The 26,853-nt window shown below is 33.9% G+C and overlaps 1 protein-coding gene across 1 annotated transcript in view; it reads right to left on the bottom strand.

The window, feature by feature from the left end:
• The window catches only part of Smp_030110 (hypothetical protein), a gene marked incomplete at its 5' end in the record, with an annotated part of 31,618 nt that extends 5,408 nt beyond the window's left edge, over window positions 1-26,210 (bottom strand). Inside the window, 5 exons of the mRNA XM_018799555.1 lie at window positions 11,791-12,098; window positions 17,425-17,575; window positions 21,821-22,018; window positions 23,541-23,678; window positions 26,136-26,210. Of these exons, the coding sequence (XP_018651332.1) occupies window positions 11,791-12,098; window positions 17,425-17,575; window positions 21,821-22,018; window positions 23,541-23,678; window positions 26,136-26,210 (870 nt within the window). The remainder of the gene's footprint in view (window positions 1-11,790; window positions 12,099-17,424; window positions 17,576-21,820; window positions 22,019-23,540; window positions 23,679-26,135) is intronic.
• Between the last annotated feature and the right edge of the window lie 643 nt (window positions 26,211-26,853).

The following is a 26,853-nucleotide window of genomic DNA, read 5'->3' as shown; positions in this document are numbered from 1 at the left end:
TCCAGTGGTTTTTCGGTTAAAAAGTCAGTTAGTTAGTGGCGTGAACTGCAAAACTGAATAATCTCTACAAGAATCTTCTATGCTAATAAAACAAACAACCCAAAGCATAGTTAGAATTAATGATTCAGTGACTGAAAAAGTCGCAAACCTGAAAATAGGCTAATCTTCAGTTAGAATATTAAGAATGAGAACTTCTGAAAAGGTCATTTATCTTTGTGTTTACACTCAGTCAATCAGTCATTCATAACCAGCATAAAGCCTGGTATAAATATGCGCCAGTTCAAGTTGCCAGACTCCATCACTAGGACGAAACAGAATTTATAAAATGAATACAAAAGGAGTCACAATAATAAAAGTATTGATAAAGATTAATTAGGCGATGTTTGGGCGTGCACAGTCAGGTTAATCAGTGAAGAATCAGTACCGCATCAACCAATCTACCATCATCTTTGTCTGGTACTCTTGCTCATCTCAATACTGGTCATTCGATGTTCCAAAACATGCACAAGCAATCCTTCAATAATGACTGGTTAAAAATGATAACCTAGGCATGTTCTTTTTGTTTCTACAAATGCTATTTCAAAGGTTGACAATAAGTCATAATTTTTCATTAATCCACATCAAATATGCTATGTGTGTTAAAAAACGACATAATTGAGTCGGTAAAGAGAAACGTAGAAAAAAAAAGGTTTTCACTTATCGTAATTCGACACCGATTAAATAAATACCAGAAAATAGAAAAGCTGAGCCACAAAACTGAAATTTATTGATTTTCACACTCAATTTTTAAGCACTTTAAATGTTCAATTTTAAAAATACTTTGTTTTAACTTGAACCCTGTACTAAACTAAAATAATGGCGATTAAGTTAGGATTTAACCCAATAAGATATGATGTGTAAGAATTAGGTGTAACAGTCAGGTTTTAATTCATTGGAGAGTGAATAATCTATGACTCTGATTAGCTCCAATCCCTTATAACATTTAATTATTTGTTTCTCTATTAATTTGTACAAGTTATTTTACTACATACAAACATCCTATTTGTCGGATCGATGACTTTTTTAGTGATATCAGTAAATAAATAAGTTTCAGTCAATAACTCGGTTTCGTAAGCAAACACTTGGTCATATTGTTTCATAGCATTAACCTATCGATATCAAGATTATACTCATATATATCTTGATAATTACAAGCCCTGCTCATTTATTGTGCTTATTATATGTATGGTAAAGATTGAGTCACATATCATTGTTGAACCTCACTCTTGAGATTAAACTAAAATGAACAAATGTAGAATACAACTGTGATGTGTTTCACTTACATCCATTCGAGCGACATAATTTTATATTCTGTCATATTGTTAGGAAAGACAAATAATCGCGATTTTTTTATTCCATCAAATCACTAACTTTGTGTATGTACAGGTCAATAACTATGAGATTAATTATTACGATTTGGTATAACTCAACAATCAGTCAAGTGAACAAAATATACTCAAGTTCTTTTTAATAACACAGAAACAAACAAATCGCCATTGGATCAAATACTTTGAAAATAGTTTTCATTGAGAACTGCCATCATCAATATAATTATTAGATAGCTGTTTGTCATAGATCACGACTCATTTATAGTACAGACTCATGCACAAAAAAACTGGAATAGAAGTCAGAATTTACACATTTTATGGTAGCTACTCTAGTACTCGGTTACTGAAACGATTTTCGTTAGTTACTATTTCCAACCTAATTGTAAATTAATTAGTTGACTACGCAAGGAGGAAGTCACTAAAACAACGATGATCTACAGTAAAACATGAAGATCCCAGGTTTGACCCCGGATAAAGTCATGAGTGAGCAATAATAGAGTCCCATACTAGGAAGAAGCATGTCCAGTGCTTCTTGCCTTTGAATAGTATCACGATCCGGACAAATCTATGACGAGTACAACCTGTAAATAAAGTTAACAATATAGGGTATCACATTCCCAACTCAGTTGTTGAATGGATTTTTAATTTTTTTTATGAAGCCGTATGGGTATATACTGTTACATCACGGACCAGAAGGACAAGAAAAATTTTCAAGTAACGTTATTTAGTCCATGTGACGCAAACCTCCTACAAACTATATTTATAAAAAGCCCGTAAAGAACCACCTGTGTATTTGTGTATTACATTTTTTAATGTATTTGGACCAAATAGTAAACATAAATTTAGTATGAACTGTATCAAAAACACTGGTATGAAATACAACACAATGATATAAAGTCCAACTACATAAAAGAATGACGATCGAAATTTTAAATAACTAAATTATTTTTAAACAAACACTCCGAATAGCATTAAAATATGGACAACAATTTTTTGCGCACAAATAAACATGGAACACTGAGATCCTATCAACAGAACCATTTCAAAATAATAATATATGTCAATCCAACATGAAGAAATTATAGATGTAGAATGTTTTGCAGCAAATCACAACTATTTTCGTTTTAAAACTTTACAGAACCCAAGAAATCCTCAAGGTATGTTTATTAACAGTAGGCATCGACGGTAACTATCTTAGTAGTCAATAAATTCATGTTTTTTTCTTTCGAATCAGGTAGGTTGAGTTCAAAACAACATTCCTAGATCAAAGACATTGTTTCGTAGAAACTCCCAGAAACTCGAGGGTTCGATGCAACTATATAACACTGAAGAAAAGTATGAGTCAAACTACTACAGTTTTATTTCTTTGGGAATCAAGTTTCATAGTCAGTCCGTTGCAAAGTAGAACCTGGTAAGTATGTACATCGGTTCAAGTTACCGTACCCTATTAGCAGAGATAGACTAAATTTCATAGGGGTTGGAGTACAGAATTCAATATAACAAGTGTTTTCTTAAAAGCAGAATTTCTGTTTGAAAATACAGTGATTGAACGTGCATTAATCAAATATTTTTAGAACCGTATACTTGATATACAACCATTGAGAGAACCATCCTAAAGCTGGCTATATTAAGTTTAAGCAAGACAGTAAAATCTGTTGACAAACTAACGAATAAGTGCACATTAAGATTGATATAGTATAAGTGACACACAGTTACGCATACCCAAGGTATATACGATATACATGAAACAAGAGAAGCATCATTATGGAAGGGGAACGGTAAAGTGATTCCCTGGTCGTTCATCTGAAAATCTACTTTGCTCAAACTTATTAGTTCAACCAGTCTAACAGTAGAACTACTAATAATTGTTATAGTACATAAATTACAATTCAAACCTAACCCTAGATGAATCTATACTTCGTCAATAAACTGAATTACATTGTTCCATTCAGTTTTATAAATTGTAATAGTTTATCTACCATAAAAATGATATACTTACACTCAGACAATGAGATCTATGGGCATAAAAAAAGAGGAAACAGGTATCACCTCACTCAATCACTCCTTTTTTCTATACATAAACATAGTGACAGTAGTTATTCAATTACTTTATAGTTAACTTTTGATGGAGTCAAGGATGCGCACCACTGAAGAGTCACATACTAGGATGAAATAGTTATCCAGTACATTTTGGTCTTTAGTAGTTGTTCAACTGAGATCAGTCTGTGATGTTAATTATGAAATTTAAAAAATCCTTACAAACTTCAATAGTATTCGATTATTGTATGTATTTTAGAGAATAACCATAGTTATTGAACATATTATATCGATCGACCGCGAATAATTTCAGCTGGTCTTAAAAAATAATACATTTCTTAGAGAAAAGTGTTCTAATTACGACTAAACCGTACAAATTATATATGTATATATATATATATATATATATATATATATATGAACTATTTCTGTACGAAATAAATAAACAAACGGGTGGATGAACACGTTGTATTGACAGACTGTTGAGAAAAGGTAAAAAAAATGTCGAAATACAGAAGAGAAAGAGGGAACTAAGCAACTGGAGTTGAGATTATTATGAAATAGGTTTTTTTTGAAGAACTATTTATACTAATATACATGTGTAAAACTCCAAAGCTTAGATAATAGAAAACTTGAGTCAAGAACAGGAAGTCGAAAAGTATGAAATAAATTTAAAACGAAAGACAAAGAGTGAATCCATCTTTTATTATGGTCGATTCTGAAGCACTTCAACCAACGTCTCTAATTATTGGCTATGATAGTTGCTCTGATCGCAACCAGGTTAGTTTGCAGATGCCTACATGACTTGATATCATAAAAAATAGGTTACTCATTTAAGAGTAGTTCAAAGACATCTCACAAAAGATATCCTCGTTATTTTATATAGTAGTGAACATATACAAGATAGCTAACTAACTTGAGAATCTATTTCTAAGCAAATTAAGTTAGATGCATGTGGAGCTGAGGCTTTCAAACGCGTGGGTTACATATTCTAGTCGCATTCCATGTTGTAAAGCCCCGACAATTTGAAAGTAATTATCAACACAAACTGACATTAAAATGAGAACTACCGAATATTGCAAATTTTTTTGTCTTCAATAACCAGAGGATCCAAACACTTACATACGAGTAGACTGAGAATTATCAAGTCTCATGGTGATTGATATCGAAAGTGATATGACCATCACAAGTGACCTATGGTTGGTTAGTGAGTGTAGGTTGAAATATCTGGTATATCACATATCTATGCTGTGATATACTCTTTTATCTTTTATATTTTTGTCAGAATAAACTCTTGTTCTGTTCTGTATCTGGTTCTTGGACGAACAGTCGGATTATCGAGTGAGAATGTATCATGTGATAACGCGACGTCAAATATTACGGAATAAAGTATAGAACATCAGTTTCTTATTTAGTGGCTTGAAGGTATTGTAGTGGCTTTGCTTCACTAACCGTTCACCTCGATAACCGTTACAGTATAAATCTCAACGGCGTTTGAAATCAGAAGGCGAAGAGAAGTGGCAACTACAGTTTATTATCGGATAGCACAGGCCACAAAGCTATAAGCACATCGAGAGAATTTGAAGCGGATAGGCGAATAAGTATAAGTATATGCGAGCAGTTACATAGGCAAATGTATAGTCACATTGTATAAGGGCGCAGCAAGACAAAGCAAAAGCTAATAATAGGATTTGAGTGCATACATATCTGAGGTGGAGGATGAATTGTTGAATGATATTTAAGCAATCAACATTTTAGCTAGAGTTTGTTATGTGCTCTAGTGATCATAACAGAACAAAGAAATATCCGAATTGTTACCATTCAAATGACATTGTCTGTTAAGTAAGTTAGTCAAAGGATTTAACCAAAATTAACCCTAATCGAATTTGGTTGTAGGATAGTTGCTACAGTATATAGAGCTAGCCGAAAAATAAAAACGCGAAGATCTTGCACTTATTCATGGGTACACGCATCGTTGAGATGCCTTCACAAGAACGAAATATAGCTTCTTAACACCTTTTCATCTCCAAGGTTTCGTCATGAAAAATACCTTAACCATATGTCACCATATGTACACCTAATTGATGATACTCTTCTTTGTGTGCTTATACAACATTGTTTTAGGCGATTGGGTTTTATTCATTGTCTTAAAATAGGTCTAGTTTGTAAAGCCAATGAAAAATTTGAACAGTTATCGAGTTGTATTGTTTAATGTTTATTCAATCGGATTTGAAGAGATGCTTCATAAAGAACAGTCATCGAATGAATACTTTTCTTTATATTTTAGGTTCAAGTCAACAGAAAATCAAAGATGTTAGGGGTGTAATAACTTACATGATCACATATGAATTTATTGTATTTTTGCCTAATACTTACTAATTTTTAGGAGGATGAAGATAATGTAGTTCAGTCGAAGTATTTTGGCAGTGTTTTGTTTTCTAACCTATTCATTGCCTTAATGTACAATATCATCTGGGCATATTTTTAAAAAATTAATAATCTGTTATACTCATTTATTACAAGTATAAATTATAGGACATAAATTCAAATCGATAAGCAAATGCGGGCTTTGTAAAACAAATTACGTAGGGACAAACTGTATAATATTGGAAGAGTGCAATTTGAACACGAATAGAACTACGGCTGATTAGAAGTAGAGTGTGAATAAATAAGTAAATTGATCTGCAGCTTTACAAAACAGTTGTGTTTTGATCGATTAAGTCTTTTGTTTGTTTTTGTCTTTTTTCTATGAAATAAAAATATATAAGAATTGATTTAGATAGCCTAGTGACAAATAAAAAAATCAAGTTGTTACAGTGTTGACTAGACATTTATGTTTATGGTGTTGGAGATGCTAGAACCCCAGAAATCACTAGGTAAACGTCATGTCTTTGTAATCTCATTTTGGAAATTTGAACTTCTTGTTTTTCGGGCCAAAAGCGCCCATTTTTACCCTCAGATTGTATTTCCCACTTGGAAGGACCCTGAATATCATTAGTTTGCTGTCTATTTTAATATGGTATTTTGTGACGGTTCCCGAGAACATTTTTATACTGTGTATGCTTGTTGTGCTTGTTGTTGTTCGTGCTTCTGGCTGCTGGTGGAGTATACTTTCCCTCTTCTGAACCTGGTCTTCTTCCTCTAGTTAGCGGGCCTGGGACGCATCGGAATATTTAGCTTATCTTGTCGTTGTGTCGTTGATCCTTCGTTCTGTTCGTGGATTTAGGTGATATCGTAATCTCTTCAAACATAGCACATGGATGATGAGCTTACAAGATCCCAAGTCAAAATATTATTGTTAGATATTCCAGTCAATTAATTAGAACACTGTAAGTCTTCATAAAAAATATGCATTTTCCCAGTTTGCTGAACTTTTTTTTCAGTGTTCGTCTAACTGATACTACTAATAGAAGTTAAATCTGTGTTAAAGCAGTGTTCAAGTTAGTGACCTCTAAATGATATACAAAAGCAAATTATGCGAATATTTTCGCCCTAAACATGTCTACCAGTTAAACAGGGAGTATACTGAGTGATAAGCATATAGGTAAAACAGATTGACTTATGACTAGTAAAGTATTTAAGAAGACAGATCGTAAAGAAAAATTAATTATAAATCCGGATGAAACATTAAATGAACACTGTTATGAACTTATAAGAGAAGCCTGTATGTGCCAGAAATTATGTCATTTTTGTTATATGCTAAAAAAATGACTATTACTGAATTCCGTTTATATACATGTTTTTATGCACACATAACTGACTGCATAATTGTTTGGATTACTAATGGTATCAGTAGTTCCTAATACAAGTCCTATTACAGACACAGTTCATACTTTAAATGCGTATAATGACTGTTAACTCCGCCTGTAGCCACTCTGGTGTTACTGACGGCCCCAAGCTCGGATAAAGGAGGAGGGTTGAGCATGGGGTTAGCGACTCCATCCCGTAGAAAACTAACTCGCTAAAAACACGCTAATCAGGAAAAATAATTCTGACCATTTAAACTCTGCCATGGGAGTTGAAGGAAGAATTATGACGCCTCATGATGAAAGCCGAGATCCTTCGGAAGTCACGAGGCCGATGCACCTTCTAACAACCAGAGCAACAATTTTTATGGGTACATACAACGTCTGGACAATGTGGGAGACCTGAATGACCAGTCAAACAGCAATAGGAATGAAAAGATACAACTTGGCAGTTCTCGAAATCAGCGAAATCCATTGGACCCCAGCTGGACAGCAAAGGCTAGGTACGGGAGAGATGCTGCTGTACTCCGGTCACGAAGGGGAAATGCTCCACACACTCAAGGAGTTTCTCTAATGCTGTCCAGAAAAGCACGAAATGCACTTGTAGGACGGGAATCTCATGGATCCAGAATTATCAAAACATCATTCAAAACAAAGAAGGGGATCACAATGAATGTTATCCAATGTTATGCACCCACCAATGATAGCAACGACGACGATAAAAATCAGTCCTACTCGAGGCTTCAATCAATCATAGCTCAGTGCTCAAGAAAGGACCTAACCATCCTGATGGGAGATCTAAATGCTAAAGTCGGAGTGGACGACACAGGATATAAAGATATAATAGGACGACATGGACTAGGAGAGAGAAATGAAAATGGGGGGAGATTTGCAAATCTATGTGCATTCAACAAATTGGTTATAGGTGGCACAATATTTCCACACAAACGCATACATAAAGCTACATGGATCTCACAGGACCACACCACAGAGAACCAGATAGATCACATCTGTATCAACAAAAAATTCCGAAGATCAATGGAAGATGTGAGAACCCGGAGAGGAGCTGACACAACATCAGATCACCATCTACCTGGTTGTGGCCAAGACGAAACTGAAGCTAAAGAAACACTAGACAACTGGACAAACAGCACTACAAAGGTTCAATACAACCTTCCTTCGAGATATTGACAAGCTCAATGAATTCAAGATAACTCTCAACAACAGGTTCCAGGCTCTACAGGATCTACTGAAAGAACAAGAAACTACTTTGGAGGACAACTGGAAAGGGATAAAAGAAGCACTAACTTCAACGTGTCAGGAGGTTCTTGGTCCTAAGAAGCATCATCACAAGGAATGGATCTCTATGGGAACCCTGGACAAGATTCGAGAAAGGAAGAAAAAGAAGACAGCAATTAGCAACAGTCGAACACGAACAGAGAAAGTCAAAGCACAAGCAAACTACGCAGAAGCAAACAAGCAAGTGAAGAAAAGCAGTAAGGTCAACAAGCAGAAATACATAGGAGAACTAGCAACGACGGCGGAAAAAGCTGCAAGAGAAGGAAATATGAAACAACTATATGACACAACGAAGAAATTGGCAGGGATATATAGCAAACCAGAGAGACCAGTCAAGGACAAAGAAGGAAAGACAATCACTGAGATTCAAGAACAGAGGAAAAGATGGGCAGAATACTTCGAGGAACTGCTGAATAGACCAGCCCCATTGAATCCACCGAACATCGAAGCAGCACACACTGACCTTCCTATATCTGTCACTCCACCAACGATCGAAGAAGTCAAGATGGCCATCAGACAAATCAAGAGTGGGAAAGCGGCAGGACATGACAATATACCAGCTTAAGCACTGAAGTCAGACATTCAAGTAACTGCAAGTACACTTCACATTCTATTCAGGAAGATTCGTGAGGAAGAATAAGTGCCACAGACAGACTGGAAAGAAGGATACCTCATCAAGATACCAAAGAAAGGAGATCTAAGCAAATGTGAGAATTACAGAGGCATCACAGTGTTGTTAGTACCAGGAAAAGTTTTCAACAGAGTGTTGCTGAACCGGATGAAAGACGCAGTAGATTAACAGGCTGGATTGCGTAAGGATCGGTCGTGCACAGACCAAATTGCGACACTAAGGATCATTGTGGAACAATCAGTTGAGTGGAATTCGTCGCTATAAATCAACTTCACTGACTATGAGAAGGCGTTTGACAGTGTGGACTGGAGAACATTATGGAGACTTCTTCGACACTATAGAGTTCCTGAGAAGATTGTCAACATTATCCGGAATTCACACGACGAACTACAGTGCAAAGTGGTGCATGGAGGACAGCTGACAGATGAATTTCCAGTAAGGACCGGAATCAAACAAGGTCGTTTACTCTCCCTCTTCCTCTTTCTCCTGGTGATTGATTACATTATGAAGACCTCGACATCTGAGGGGATGCACAGAATACAATGGACATCTCAGAATCAATTAGACGATTTGGACTTCGCAGATGACCCAGCCCTCCTATCTCATACACACGAACAAATGCAGGTCAAGACAGTCAGTGTAGTAGAAGCCTGTGCATTAGTATACCTCAACATACACAAAGGAAAAAGCAAGATCCCCAAATACAACACGGAGAACACCAAGCTAATCACACTTGGTGGCGAAACCCTGGGAGATGTGGAAACATTCACGTACCTGGGAAGCATCATTGATGAACAAGGAGGATCGGATGCAGATGTAAAGGCGAGAATTATCAAAGCAAGGACAGCATTTCTACAATTGAAGAATATATGGAACTCAAAACAACTGTCAACTAATATCAAAGTGAGAACCTTTAATATGAACGTCAAGACTGTCTCACTGTACGGAGCTGAAACGTGGAGAACTACTACATCCGTTGTCAAGAAGGTACAAGTATTTATAAACAGTTGTTTACGCAAAATACTCAACATTTACTGGCCGGATACCATCAGCAACAGCCTACTGTGGGAGAGAACAAACCAGCTTCCAGCTGAAGAGGAAATTAGGAAAAGATGTTGGAAGTGGATAGGACGTACATTGAGGAAATCACCAAACTGCATCACGAAGCAAGCCCTAACTTGGGGTCCGGAAGGGAAGCGGAAAAGCGGAAGGCCAAAGAACACATTATGCCGGGAAATAGAAGCAGATATGAAAAGGATGAATAACAACTGGGAAGGATTGCCCAGGATAGGGTTGGATGGAGAAAACTGGTGAGCGGCCTATGCTCGTCCACGAGGGGTAACAGGCGTAAGTAAGTAATAATAGCTGTTAAGGTTAAATTTCAAAGAATAATACCCTCAGGCACCCAAGATCTGTAGCGATGCTGCCTTTTTACAACAGTAAGGGGTTAGAAAACGTAGGACCAAAAAATGCTATATCTTACTTTCCCCCACAGATTTTCGTTGCCAATGGTAAGGCCCTATAATATAGATCTAACATATCTAAAATTACTTACAAAAATCCCGTGTACCCGCCCTTAAGCAGTTGTCCTCTAAACATTTTGGTCACGCTCCGCGATAGTCAAGATTATCCTCAAATCCATTTTCCTTTTCAAGCTCTTCAAGAAGAAATAGAATCTTCTCATAGTTTCGACAGCTAGCGATAGGTAACTACCCTTATATACCTCTAACAGCCATCGAGATAATTTTATACACATACGTTAGCAACAAGAAAAATGGGAGTCAATTCACACACTAAGTGAGAGGGTTAATAAGATTGTTCGGTTGCCCATATCAAAGTGGATGAATTGTGGTTCAAACTTGTGAATTAATGGCTAAAAGTCAAATGCTCTAACCCCTACTGAGCTATTGATCCACTTCTGATAAAGTATCCATTCTATTCTGATCTCATGATTCGATTATTAACTACATTTAAAAACAAGCAATCCAGCATTCGGGCCTGATCAATAGTTATCCAGCATTCATGACCACTCACTTTATAACATATCCTTTAGCTCATTTCATAGACTATTCATAATAGTCAGTATAAGGTTGTGGAGATTGTCGAGTTTCATTGAAATTATGAACTGATCAATGTTAGACAACCATCGTCCTAGTATGGGACTTCACAGAGGTGCGCATCTACGAAACTGAACCCAGGGTCTTTGTTCTCTTGCGTGCAAACTTCAATCGATCCACGATATTCACAACGGGTTGGTTAATTTCACCACCACCGAAGTCATTGTTACTCTCACATATATACAACTGACTTTTTAAATACAAAGATTTACTAAGATTTTTTTATTAGTGATTACTAAGTATGTTTTTAGTTTTCAAGTTTCCGTTTTGTACCATCATCACCAATCATGACAACACAGGTTTATCAAGAGTTTGCTTGGTAATGACCGAAAAATAGATAATAGAGAATGTGTCCACATTAAAATAAAATCTACAGTGCGATACCACACCTAGGTAAGTAATTATTGTATAACTGAAACATTTAAGAGAAGAGTAAAGCAAGCAAATACACTGTGGATAATAGTTAGAATGACTGTTTCGTATGAAAAGGAGAAAAAAACATAGATAAGAACCACAGGACAAATAAGAAAAAGAAAAACAGAAGCTATTTGAAAACAGTGAAAGAAGAAAATAACAACGACAAGCTAACTTACCTTAACTATCATTTGAATTTCCATATCATTGAATAATCGTCCACTTGAATTCATGGAATCACCAATAGGATGTCTTTGACTATTATGAATACTATTATTAGTATGATTTGGTTCACAGTCAATATGATGACTTAATAATGTATCTCTAGATGAATAATTCAATTGGTTATGATCATTATTCATACAATATGGATGAGGATGATTCGATAGGTTCATATCCTGATTTGACTGTATAGGAGTAAGTAGATTTTGGTGAGAGTTAACTGTACTACCACTTGGTATAGTAGAAAATTTTGAAGGAATTATACCTAAAGTATTATTATTATTACTGCTATGCCCATGTTGAATAGATGAATGTAATTGTAGTGGAAGAGATGATTGTGACTGTGTCGGAGGTGGCAGAGGTGGTGGTGGTAACGGTGGAAACGGAGGTGGTTGTAGAGGAGGAGCAACTGAAACGCCAGGAATTTTTGATAATGATTTTTGTGCAGAAGGATTAGATGAATGATTATTTGGTTGCTTAGAATAATAGTTCATATTTTGATTGACAGAGTTTGAATTACAACCAGGACTACAGTCTAAAATATCATGGTTAGAAGCGAGATCTGATGTATCTTGAAAATAATAAATAAACAAGTATACATACAAAAAATTAGGTTATAAAGAGAGCTTTATCATACGTTTATCATATGATAATCATATTATCATATGATTAATAAACAAGAACAAATACCGAACAAAATGTTATAACTGTGATCCAACGTTTTTTGACTGAAAATTTGATACCTATGGAAGAGAGAACAGAAATCAGCTCTCTTTTTCATCCTGTTCTTTGAATATCTAAGATTTTATTTCATTAATCAATTTACCAGGCGTACAGATTCGTGCAATTGGTTTTGAATCAAATTTTATGTCTGAGTTAGTTATAATACCTGGTTCTTTGAACTAAAGTAGAGCAAGAGGGATTCGAACCTATGATTTAGTGGCTGAGAAACGGAAGTCTGAACCACTGAGTCACCACTCGTAAGTAGTTTACTAATGTGAAAAAGTATGTATCAAACCAATAAACCATCTGACATTACACAATATAGAGATAAGCTAAAACTCAAGTTGAATGTTAATTACTTTGCTAGATTGAAATTTTACAGACTATGAAAATTTCTAATTGAAATTGATACATTACTCAATATATTTACCATGTACGGTTTCATTGAGTCACAAGGAGGGAAGTAGTGATTCTACTCGGCCTCCTGGATTAAGCGGGGTTACAACATGTGATTTATTAATTGAGAGTCAAACAAAGTTCCTAAACTATTAAGCTACTGTTGGGGAATTTTCTCATTGCCTTTTTTGTTAGAAATATAAATCAGATGATTAGTTTTGAATTATTTAAAATCAGTAAACATTGTGAAATTCAAGCATAAAGAATATGATTTAACTTGTAGTGATAGTTATCAGAGTTTAAAATGTATAGTTTAGAATAAAGAGAAACGACAGTCAATGATCAGTCCTTTTAACATAATCTTTTATTCATAGTTCGTTACCACATTGCTGGTATTGTAATCTTTTTATTCCTTATATTAAAATTCCTTCAATACATTGATGGTATGCTGTATAGAAACGACCAAATACAAAGTTCTATAAAGTTCTAAGTTATCTCTATTTATTTACCCGTGTATGAACTAAACAATGAGAATATTAGACAAAAGTAAGCTCTATCTAATTCATCGTTAATAAGATGCAGCCTGTGAAGATAAATATCATGAAGAGATTTCAGACAGTTGATAATAAATTGTTTAGTCATTTATCATGTATGATGGAATTATCGACTGAATTAATTGTAGAAATTTAAAGATGGAGGATAGTTTATTCGAGGAGACAATAAATCAAATGATGTGTGTTGTGTATGCCTTAAATGCTACATTTCAATCGACTAGTCTCAAATCGAAATAAGTATTGAAAAATGATAATATTAATTTAAATAAACCCAAACAACAAAGATATCGTAATGAAGACACTGAAATTTATATAGAATTAACATAGCGGGATTTGAAGATCTTTTCGATTCTAGTCCTAATTAATTGGAAATAGACCATTCAATGTGTTCCTAGTTGGACCTGATCAGAGAGTATGAAATAGTCAGAACTCTATTCTGCTAATGAAATAATTGACTAGTGCTCTTGCTGTCCACCCAATATCTATTGCTCTATATGAAGGTAATTTTCATCACAAAATAAAACCAGTCATAAATTCATCGATAAATATGAAAGCCTAGGCCTACTTATTCATCCTGTTTAGTTGGATTCCGCCGCAACAGTGGGCGTGTACTATCCTGAATGAAATTAAAACAAAAACATGAATATCAGTAAACCAGTATCTTTGTATTTTCGACTTCTGATAATTTTTTATCACACCAAGATCCTTTCATTCACAATCATCGACAAATGACTACCAACTTATTGGCTAATTCGTTGAGTTTAGCGTACAGAATGATATCGTACTTACCCATGAGAAAGAAGGTAATAATCGATTGTCTTTTTTAAACATACTTTTGAATCGAAAGGAGGATGAAACTGAAAGACTGTCAGTTTATGGGAAGCCAGCCTAAACTAGTCAATATTTGAATTTATACAGTTTCTGTCCATTACAACACAAGCGAGTCTTGCTGAAGTGCCTCTTCAATAGGACTCAAAGAATATCTCCTACAGGTTAGTTAGAAGAAGACACGAAACTGCTGGATGAAACAATAATACCAAACGGTTATCCGCTAAAGTTTATAAATAAGTAAAAAAGAATCAGTCAACACTAATACCTCTTTTAGACCTGCTGCAAAGAAAAGCTTTTATATCTCATTATCGTTTAGAGGAGAATCGAATAGAATAGTTTTGAGACGGAGACTAAAAGCAACCATACAGAAAACATGTTACACTGCTTAACTGGTTGTAATTGAAAGGACTAAGCCCATGATTTCAAATTGACTTAAACATTGCGCAAACGATTACATCAAATCCCACTGCGTTTACTAATTCACATGTTTGTGTGGACACACATACATAGGGAGGAGTAACCGAACAATGCAATCAAAGGTTATGGAACATGTGCTTAGATGGCTCCAGAACCAGTAAGTGTCAAGTGCTTTAATAAACGTGACAAGTAGAGAACCATGCCCATCGATAGTAGAGCACATAATTGAAACGGGGCATAGAAATTGACATAAATACAGTTTTCAAAACATTGTATAGAAATTGTCAAGAACGAATACTTAATATTGTAAAAGCCTTAGTTATTCGTAAATTCAAATCCTCTTTATGTGTACAGAGACAATTCAGCGTAGCCTTGAATTCACCCTGGTGATTTCTAAGACGATTTGTGATCTAGGGTAATGAGATAATTTCTTATTCACAAAATAAGACTGTTTCGACGAAGAGTTCTTTTACTGCAAATTCATTTTCAAATCTGTACAATCACAAATATATGTTTATTTTTCAAAATGATAATAATTACAATGATGGTGATAATAAAATTCTGCTAAACATGGTAACAGTGAGGGAGAATAAGCAGAGGCATAAAAATTTTCTCCTTATAAAGGAAACTAACAATAATTTTGTTGTTAAGAGCTTTAATATTCGTTATGAACTTAGATAAAGGATTATAACTCGGAAAGGAAGGCTCAGTTTGATAAGATAAAGTGTTGAGACTGAAATGAACTAAAATCAGGCGGATCAGAGAAACACACAAATAAACTTGGGGGTAAAAGGTCTATAGAGAAGACAGAAGGGAAACAGATGGTTGTGAAAGAAGAGAATTATGAAAAAGGAGAAAATTACGAAAGTAAAACCACGGTAGAAGTTGCAGAAGTTTCTTTTGGACACAATTCTGATTTTTCCAGGTGTATAGCCAGTGCTTCGGGGATGTTAAGAAGATGGGATATAACTGCCTTTGGAAGCCTTCTACTAACCCTGTAGATAATCTTGAGCACAGAATCTGTTTTGATTGAATAACCTGTGTTCACAAGGTGTTCGATTGTTGAGCTTCTTATTGAGCCATTTTCACCTGTTTTCAGCCAAGTTGAGTAATGTTTTCGAATTCTTCTGGATAAAATAAGCATTGAATAACCTATATACCTGGCTCCACATGAACAGATAAATTATTAAACGCACATAGAATTGATCAAATAATTTATCCTTAAGATTATTGGTGAACATTTGTCGGCTGGAGAACACTATTCGCAAAGCTACTGAGAATAACGTTATACTGAAAAATTCGGAAATTCTCCTTTTCAGGATGTCCGCAGTTATATTATCTTTAAAATCAATGTTCATAGGTTATTTGTGTTTTAAGTGGTTTAAGTTGCATATTCTTACCAACAAATATCGATGGATACCCGTTTACGATAAGTATTTTTGTAAGGAGGCTCGTCCCGTTATCTATGACCTCTTGACTACAAATTCTTCATAACCATGTAGCAAGAGATATACTTGAGTTTCCTTTCCAACTAATAAGGACCCTGCTTTAAAAAACTGACAGCTGGCCATTCGACAAAGATTTCCTGTGGATGGATCTTCTTACAGTTCCGTCGTGTTTCGTTGTTATTTTGACACCAAGAAAGTGAATACTTTGTTTGTTTCCAACTCATTGTGTGAAATTTATTGCCGAGTGGCAGTTATTAAATGTTTACAGGAAATCATTCAAATCATATTTATTGTCATGAATGATAAAAACATGATCCATATACGTTTCATAGAAATGAAATTTTTCAATGGCCAATTTAAGTTGATTGTTTTGCAGACTGCCCACAATACAATCTGCTAGTAATGGACCAATAGAGGGTCCTTTTGTTATCCCATCCTTTTGCCTATGAATTACGTCGTTCAGTGTAAATTGTACATTACAAGTGCATAGGAAGAGTAATTTATTTAGACAGGATTTCGGTAGTCCGATATTAAATTCATTATCACTTATGTATTTGCAGATTAAACTGATGGTGTCTGTGAGTGGAACATTAGTGAATAGTGATTCGACACCAAGTGAAAGGATGAGTTTATCATGTACATTGACTTCTTTTATGTAATCAATGGATTCAAAAGTATCATGAAACAAATCTATGAAAATAAGTTTTCTTATGGGTTCCAAGTAAGCCAGTAACTTTACTAGAGAGTGGTAAGGAGATCTAGACATATCAAGAATTGGTTGGACAGGTAGGTCCGGTTCGTATATTTTAGGCAAACCACATGGTCCTATTGTTTCTATTCTTTCCACACTATATTAGTTTCTTCTCTCCTTTATCTACGATTATCACTTTATGTTCGTTTAAACTTTCATGTAATTGATCTTTATTAATTTTCATATAAAATGCCCTGACTAGCATGTGTGACCAGATTGTTCGAAACGTATAATGCTAATACATCACATTTTCCAGATCAAGTCCGTTTTTTCACCTTTTTTTTATCGATATTCACTGAGTTCATCTAGTTTGACATGTGTATCATTCATTCACTTCACTATATAAAGATTTTTTATAAGTTATATTGTAACTCTAATGACAAATAGTCTACTGAGAAGTTCAATTCGCAATGAAACAATAATCAAGTATGGCTAATCACCGCCTACTTTAGAGCGTTCAATCAAACTTACCTGGAATTTCAGATATGATTGAATCTTCTATTTCAGCATAAGATTCACGTGGATTAGTAACCGGGATTATTTTATTATGTGATACTTGTATCCAGGATGGTAAATCAGGGGGGATACTATTTATCCAACGTTGAACATGTAACATGCGTTCCTGACAAAAAACAATAATAATAATAATAATAATAATAATAATTAAGAGAAGGAATATTCATGCGACTTTCAAGTTTATTTAATTTTTACAACTCAATAATCTTGATGTTTGATAAAAAACAAACATGGCAATTCAACAAAGTAGGATGTTTTGTTTTTATGGATCAGAATTTAAAAACATGCAATTATTTGATCTAGAATGGTGTTTTGCCTACGAAGAAGTCAAGTGGGGAAGACCAGTTTACTGATTAATCCATGATAACACAGTGGTTTAGCAAAATGTGAAAATCATACATCAAATGCATCATTTCCATTTCTTCTTTGAATTGTCTCTTAAAAGTTTCATTATCCTTTAGTTCTTGTTATCTTGAATGCTTTCAGTTTCCTTAACTTCCCTTCATTTTAATCTTCTCAATCGTCTGCTCTCAGACATTCCACTCCCGACTGGTGTAACATACTACATATATCTGTACACGTGAGCAGCATAGTTCGTATTTTTCTACTGTAAGGCTGCGAAACGCGGTCATTAAGAGTAGAAGATACACGTAAGTTACTAGTACTTGATCACAGATGTCTTAGAAACATTGTTCGCATCTAATGGGATCACCGGGTAAATAACAATGAGGTTAGATACAGGGTATTAGAGAATGATGGTAAATTAGTTGATGAGGTTGTAAAACTACATCGACCGAGATGGTTGGGCCACTTATTATGCATGCCCAACTACCGATTACAACGGCACGCAATGCTGACCAATGTTGGAGACGGATAGAAGAAAGTTAGAGACAGCCGAATCAAAACGTGGCATCGGTTCATAAACTCACTAACTTCTGATCTGAGCCAGGTTGGTAGATACAGACTACTTGGTTGGGGTCAGTGTGATTATCGTAACTAGTGGTTGGAGACTCTGGGTGACATGGTGCAGAATTGATCACGATGGCGTAGGTGTATACACTATTCGTCTTCCCTTGAACTGTGAGAATAAAGTTACTCTATACCTTTCTTTCTACGAAATAGTTCATTCTTCCTGTACTATATCCTTATATGCAATCCTTTTTGTTTTGTACATTACTACCATTGAAGTAACTACTTGCATTATTTTGGTGTTCATCTTGTTCTGCTAATGAGGTCTGGCAACTTGGGACGATACATATATGTGCCTGGTCCTACATTGTAGCTGACTGACTGACATGAGTAGCATACACCGCACTACAACTACTGATGATAGCTTAACAGAAAACTCTGACGATTTTTAAACTAAAACAAATGACTACATTTTTATTTCTTATTTAATGTAAAGAATTGCATTTCAACTTAAATAATCAGTAGTGTCAGTTGTAAATATCTTATATATCTACATATAGAGTCATTTTTTACAATCCTTTCATGGCAAATATAAAATAGTAAGTATTACCTACAGATATTTGCATCTTTCATAGGTATAATAGAGAGCATTAAACATGATACTTTCATTAGATGTTGTGTATTAGTACAATGCTGACGATATAAAAGAATTTCGTGAAGCGCTTTAAAGCAGCATCCACCCTTTGACACATAACGAATACATTAAGATAAGTTGCCAAATATAACACTAGACAAAAAGTGTTTACTTAGTTATAATGTATCGCATTGAAATGTCGGGCACACGAAATTATTCATTAACTCAATGCAAAAATAAACACATATAATGAAAGTATTTGTTTGAATGCACTCAATTCATTGGTCTTATAAATTGGAATAATAATAATTATTTGCACCTACTAATTGATATTGAAAATTCATATTGACTACTGCATAATGTACTGATGTGAAAAAAAAAAACAAGAGACAAACAAAATCGTTTGTTTTTTCTATAGTTAACCTTATAGAATAATCAGTATAGGAATTCGTAATAATGAACAAATTGTCACACTTCAATAGACAAACCAAGAAGAAGAAAAGTGAAGGATTGTTCACTTAACCGTTACAATATACGAAGAACAATGATTTACAGATATCTAAAACCAGTAAGAGTCATTTATCTCCAGTTACCATGTTTTACAACCGCTAAATATTATAGAAAAAACTAGACTATTTATTTGTCCAACGATATGCAGTTTGAGTCACACATAACAAGGAAACTGGACAGATCCTATGTAAATGTGCTGAGATTTCGTCAGTCAATGACCCATCTAAGTGAATAAGGCTTTCTACATGAGTGAAGTGGTTAATACATTAAACTGCATTATGTTTTATAATCACGTTAAATGAAAAAAAGTTTGGTATAAATAAACATATTATTTAAAGCGTTTGAAACACATTCCAAACAATTTCATATTATCATTTAATGTGTTCAGAGAAGAATGTGAATTCTACTTACATTTCCACTCACTAGAACTATACTGTCTAAGTACTTCAAGCTGACAGTAGAACCTCTAGGGCATCATATCAGGTTATTATGCTATGGGAGAAATTATTAGAATCATGAAATAAAAATTGGTTTGTGTGTTTAAGTTAAAAGTTAGTCGATTAGCTGAATATTTATTCTTTGAAAAGCAACAGGATAATTATTATTGTATTTCTTTTTAGATTTAATCTCCTCCTAACTCCACCAACACGTCAGGTAATAGATTAGATTTAAATAATTAAATGTTAATAATGGTTATCATGAATATTTGACCATTTGATTATTTTCAGTGCAGTATAGAAAAAAACAGGGGGAATTTAAGTAATTCAACATTGATCAGTATATATAATAAAATTATTTATACGGAAGAAGATGGAAATAGACAATGTTTGTTTGCTTGAAGAAGGAGAAGTAATAAGGACGATCGACAAATAGAAATGTGAATATATATATATATATATATATATATATATATATATATATATAATCGATCGATGCGGCATGCTGTGAGAAAATGAAAGAAATAAGAGCCTTTGGCTTGGTGAATAACAACAATATTATCAGTAACGTCATTAATACTACCAAAGATAATAATGATAATAGTAATAGTATTAGTCATAAAGCGTCAATTTATGACCAGTAATTATAGTAGCTAAAAAGAACAATTATAAATCAATGTCAACCAGCATAATGTCTAATTCTATGATGATTTGTGTGGCTTACATATAAATATATGTTATCATGTAACAGAATATGTATAATGAGGTAAGGTGGTGACCATGATTGAAAAGTAACAAAAATGAAGCAGTAAATAACTAAATAAATTTACAAAAAACCAGTTTAGTTCTGCATATACGGCTGTCAAAATATGAGATATAAACTAAGAGGTACTGTTGATGAATAAGGTTGGTATCAATGTTAACTATGTAACAATTTAAGAATGTTCAAGTGAAATCATTAGAAGTGTTAAAATAGAGAGAGAGATTTCCTAAATGTGTCCAATGACTACTTACTTAAGACCTGTTGAAAAATGGTTACGTTAGCTTAGCAGTAAATGAATTCCTTCACCTCTATCACTGGACCGTAAATTCGAACACTGTCTCATAAATTTTGGTTAGTACAGCTAGATAATATCGAATTACAGGAGTACACGAGTCTGTACTTGGTACATGTAATAAGTTACATTGTGGACAGATAGAGTTCGGCAGGTACGTGTCACAGACAGAATAAACAGATAATTAGAAACCTTGAACACAGAATTGATTACACTTAAAAATTTGCGCGCATTCACTTCCTAATTTAATAAATATTTAATTAGTGATTACCCAGTCCATTTCCCATCGAATTCAACAAGTGATAGCTAGATAGCTTTATACTGTAGCTGGCTCAGTTAACCATATTAGTGATTTAATTAGCATATATTAATTATTCAAATATCATCATGCGATATAGCCTTGACAATCCTAACCAGATATTTTAGAGTTAGAAAGATTTGGAAAAAACATTCATCTTAATTCATAAAATTTTACAGCTGATGGTAGAGACCCTTATAAGCAATAGTATCAAGTCTCTGTTACTAACAAGCTGACAAATATTTCATTAGTTTGCGTAGTATTTACCCAACACAATTTAATTTTATTTGCTTTCGAAGTACGTAAAGAAACCAATGACTTTTGAGATGAGTATTACAACTGAAGAGCTGGATTCCATATCATTTCAACTGACAGACAATTTGGAATTATTTGATGGTAAAAAAAACACATCGGAAGTGCATGTCCATATAGAAAAATCATAGATTGTCGTGATCACAAAAGGAAACAAAACCAAACATTAAAAAAATAATTTAAAAAGAAAACTAACTGATTCTCTCAAGCTGGGAGGCAGTGACGGTAGTGAAGAATGGATTTCAGAAGCTGTTGTACGTCCAATAGTGAAATTAGGAAGCTTTTCTTTGTTGTGTCCATTTTGTGGACTAGACAAAAAACGTCTTCCACTGCTATTATTATTATTCTGTATATTCTCAACAAGTCTTGATTCACCATAAGTTCCATTTGGGAACTATGTACAAAAAAAAGGAGAACTTTAGTACTAATAAAAATAACTTGAAATCAAATAATAACAATTCAAATCACTATCAATACTGTGCAATAATTTTACTGAGTTTTGAAAACATGGATAATGTGTGTGTACATAAAAGAATTATTTATGGTTCATACAGATTAATGTGTTTAGCTTTGAACAGAACTTTTGTGTGTAAGAGATAGAGAGAGAGAGAAGATGGTTACCGGGACTATTCAGCAACCCAAGCTGAAGTAAGTCTAAAAAGAATTAGAACCTGATAGCCGTAATTGTAGAAGTTCAACAGCAATAACTACTAAGTTATTGTTTGGTTTGTTTAGGAGACGAAGTAGTGGAAACGGTATTCAATGATGGACAGATCAATGCTTAAAAATGACTTAATTTCAGTTATATTTTATTTTTTGCTGCTTACCTTTGATTTGGCCACCATTTAGAGAACTATTAACGAAGATGGATTAGTATGTCTTTTCTTTATATTAAGCACAACTAGACAAAAAGGTGGGTAGCTACTCAAGTATCAAATACAAAAGCGTATCAATAATTAATTGAAGGGGTTTCATGGAGATTATTTTGATTTACAAGTTACATTTGTCACAGATTAATCCTAGTCAGGGTTCCATTGAAAAACAGGGAGCATCGGACAGTCGTTTCATCCTTGTATAAGACTCCTTATCAGTGGCTTGTTGCAAACACACCAGGGAGTTCAGATAAACTAGTAAAAGAGATTGTGAGCTATGACTGAGTAGGATGCCTGTACACTTAAACGACTGATATTAGATGGGATAGATGTAATGAGGAAGAATATTTAAATTAAGAAATAAAACCAATTATTGAAGAATTCATGAAGAGCTGTTGACTTATGATAGGATCCACATCATATTAGAAAGTCGGAGACGGAGAATTTAAGTACAAACCTACTTTTATAATCCAAATTTTTTACTTTTGTAACATTATGCTTTTCCTTCAATTTTTCGATTATACATTATGTTTTTGTACATGATTTCTCTCCTAGCTATGTTGCCTTAGTGTTAAGATGAGAAGATGAACACAACTGAATGAATTCTAGTACTATCCAGTTAATTTAATGACTATTTTAATAAATTACCATTAAATAAGGCAATACTTAAGCACAAAACATTTCACGTTTCGGACAATAGACTCAGTAATCGCTAGCAAATAACAATTAGGTGATTAGTTCTTGAATTTACCAACGTATGATATATATGTACAAATCGAAAACGTTAGTCACTTAGAAGAGATAGCATAATATCCAGTCAGAGGTATAACTTGAATCCTTATCTGTAGTGTTATTGATGATAGGATTAAGTACCAAATTATTTTTTTAAAATGAGAGATATATGTAACGTTTCCCATAAAATCAGTGACTAAGTGATAGACGAATGTAAAATACCAATAATCTCTTTAGAAATAAGTGTTTCAAAAGAATAAATATAAACTATGAAATTGTATTTTTAGAAATATATATCAATACAAAACTTACAAAACATTTTGTATTATGTCTTGAAGTATCTTGACTCCAATAATGATTATTTCCAGTATTTTTTGATGTGAATATTACATGAGATTCACCTGGAATTTCCACCGAGTTTGTATTATCTCTTTCAGTTTCTTTTTTTCGCTAAGTTATGACGAGAGTAATAAACAAGTAAGTAAACATTAGGATATATCTCAAAGAACAAGGAGGATAAGACTTCAATGGATTATTCATATGAATCAAATCACTCCCATCCTTTGTTCGTTACATCAATGCTTACTTCTCCTCCGGAAATGCTTTAAATGTTCTTACACCTATAAGTATATCCCATTCCACAAGTAAGATTATAGAAACTAGTTGAACTCTAACTAATGACACTACACTAGCACCATCCGTGGTAACCCTAACTAATTTGAATATCTAACCGGAACAGCATATCATAAAATAACCTGAGACATGTATTTTGGTGGACCCAACTGGCTGACTGACCTATCGTAGTAATAATTGCTCTCTTTATCCCATGCATTCTGTTTTCGTTTTATTTTCTCTAGCTGTAGACTATTAAACTAAGTCCGTTATGGCACTGGAAATGACCTTAAATGTACCTTCATACATAGATAAGACGTCTACTTAAAAAGAATTATTCGTTTCCGGCTGGTGCCTTTCATTGCTGCAATATATATGAAAAAAAGTACTACCCAAATAATTTTTAGACTAGAACCCTTCAAACAATTTAATATCCCTTATGTCTTCTACATGTAATGTTACTATCTATGTCAAACTGATAATGCCTGTGAACTGGCATGATTTCTGTAATTATTTTCAGAATATTTATATTATTATTCATGATTTGATGGTAAAGCTCGTTAGATGTGAAGGGTGCCAAGCCTATGACTTGTTGATGACATGTAAAGAGCCTGAGTTACAGCTTCTCATAAGTGGTCAATGTATTCGACTTTCAACCACTAGACTACAACTTCGAGTCCCAGTTCACCTAATTCAGTTTAGGCAGTCTGATGGTAAAACTAATTGTTATACTACAGTATTCCTTATTGTCAATATCTCTACTTACTCTATAAGCTGTGATGAGAATTTGGGAAAATGTGTACGTTTAGCTCAGTATGTTTGGACGTTGCCGAAATCACTTGATAATCTACTGCAATAAGTAAAACTTTGCAATTTTCGAGATGTAATAAGTCTTAAAAAAGGAGGTCATTCGGTTAATAGAAGCAAAATATGAGCCTGAATTGTCACACTGCATTGTTACTTACAAAAATACTTTGATAATTTAAATGATAGGATAAATCTTGTATTTAAAAATATTTATCTTGAGAAAACATTTACGATTAGATCAACTACTAATATGACAAATGATAGCAACTAAAAAACCAGCTGGAATGAAAGTTTGATGTTAAAAAAGTAAAAGAATAGGAAAACCAACAAAAGCAACGTTGAATCTGATGAAACTTCTTACTAATCCGCAATGTCATATAGCATGAACACCAAGAACGAACAAAGACAAAAAAGCAACAACACCAACAGTAGTTAACAGGAGGAAAAGGAAGAACTAAAAAACAAGAGACAGTAAGTGCCAAACAATACAATTTGTGGAATCTTTGGGAAAAGGTAAATTTATTTGCGCCGATACAAACAATCTTGAGTCAATCGGTAGTTTAAAAAACGAAAAAAGTAACAAGAATGTCTGACCGTAAATAATAGATACGTAAAGTACAACATTGTGTAAGCACCTGATAAGCAAAAATCAAAAAAGAAAACGAATGAGTGACTTCACTTTAATTACATACGTTTAACAAGTAGTGAAGATGAGTACAACATAGTTCAGTTTCTAGTAAATATCGGCAGAAAATCACAACAACTAACCACAAAGATTTTTAAAGTGCGTTTCCGAGTCTAACTTGAAACAGTGGCGTGGTGATTAAGACATTTAGTTACCGACCAGTTGGTCGAAAGTTCGAACTCCACTTTTAGCTAGTTAGTAGTGATCGAATTAGATCCTCGCACAAATGTGCGTTAGTCCAAGTTGCCAGAGCAAAATTAACAAGCTGAATAACAAAGGAGTCAAAACGATGGTAGTAACAATGACAGTTAAAAGATTAGATATTGAGAATATGGTCCATGAAATCCGGATAAAAAGTTGTGTATGAAGAAACAACTGAACTCAAGATCTAGAGAAAGATAAAGAGTGAATCCATTAGCTCCATTGTAACTGACTCTCATCAACAACACTTAATATCTCTAAATAGTGATCAGTTATTGGGCGGACCTAAAATCAGACACTACATTACCGAAATAACTCAGTTTAACAGTTAATGACTCCATAGTCTAGTGACACATCTTGGTTCGTTTGCCACTTTTCGTACAGTGCTTCGATAAGTAGAGTGTTATCACCAGTCTCCCCACTAAAAAAGACTGGAAATCGGATAGACAAATGTGTACCTAGTGAATGAGTTTCACCTCATTTAAGTGTCAGGTGAAACAATTACTCTTTCACTACACTTAAGGAACGAAAAATTCCACAAACATAAGCAAGCACGTAAATAAAAAGAGTGGAAACGTATTCCTTTGAAAAAAGGTACTCACTTTTCGTTTGAACTGACTATTTTCGTTGAATTCATAGTCATGAGTTCTTCGCCTTATGGTTTTAGTTCCATCCATTTAGATTATTTTGCAAATAACAACAGTACATAACGTGCTGAAAATAACAAGTGATATCAAATATGAAAGGAACTAATGAAAAATATTGATAAACCTTGAAATATTAATTATGTTAAAAGATTTTCCAATAAGTAAAGACTCCTACAACAGTACTTTGTTTAAAATATAACGATCAATTGTATTTTTATTGTGGCTTGATAAGAAAACAAATGGATTTAGAGTTTCAGGACGTTAAGTAATAGGTAGAAATAGCAAAGTTAGAGCAGGATCGCCACTGGCTTTTATTTCGAGTAATGTCTGATAAAGTCTCTAGCCACTGTGCTGCATCATCTCGAAGACCCCAACTAGGGAATCGTAAAGGATCAACAGAAGCCAGTCCTATACAGCTTTCTTTCATATCACGAAAATTACTAGGGTTGTTATTCGGAATCCACTCAACAAAGCATATATTTATCATTATTTGTATCGTAATTATATAATGAAAATAAATTAATAACGATTATATTTGAATATTACTTAATTTAAAATTTTAGTCATTCATATTTATCTCCATAAGTGTATGCATCGATGTAAATGTCGATAATAAATCAGTTTAGTTTAGAAATCATTTGATTACGAATAGTACATAATGTTAGATTGTAGC

This window comes from Schistosoma mansoni, chromosome 3 (genome assembly GCF_000237925.1).
Source record: "Schistosoma mansoni strain Puerto Rico chromosome 3, complete genome".
Classification (NCBI taxonomy): domain Eukaryota; kingdom Metazoa; phylum Platyhelminthes; class Trematoda; order Strigeidida; family Schistosomatidae; genus Schistosoma; species Schistosoma mansoni.
This window is presented reverse-complemented; position numbering and strand designations above follow the sequence as displayed.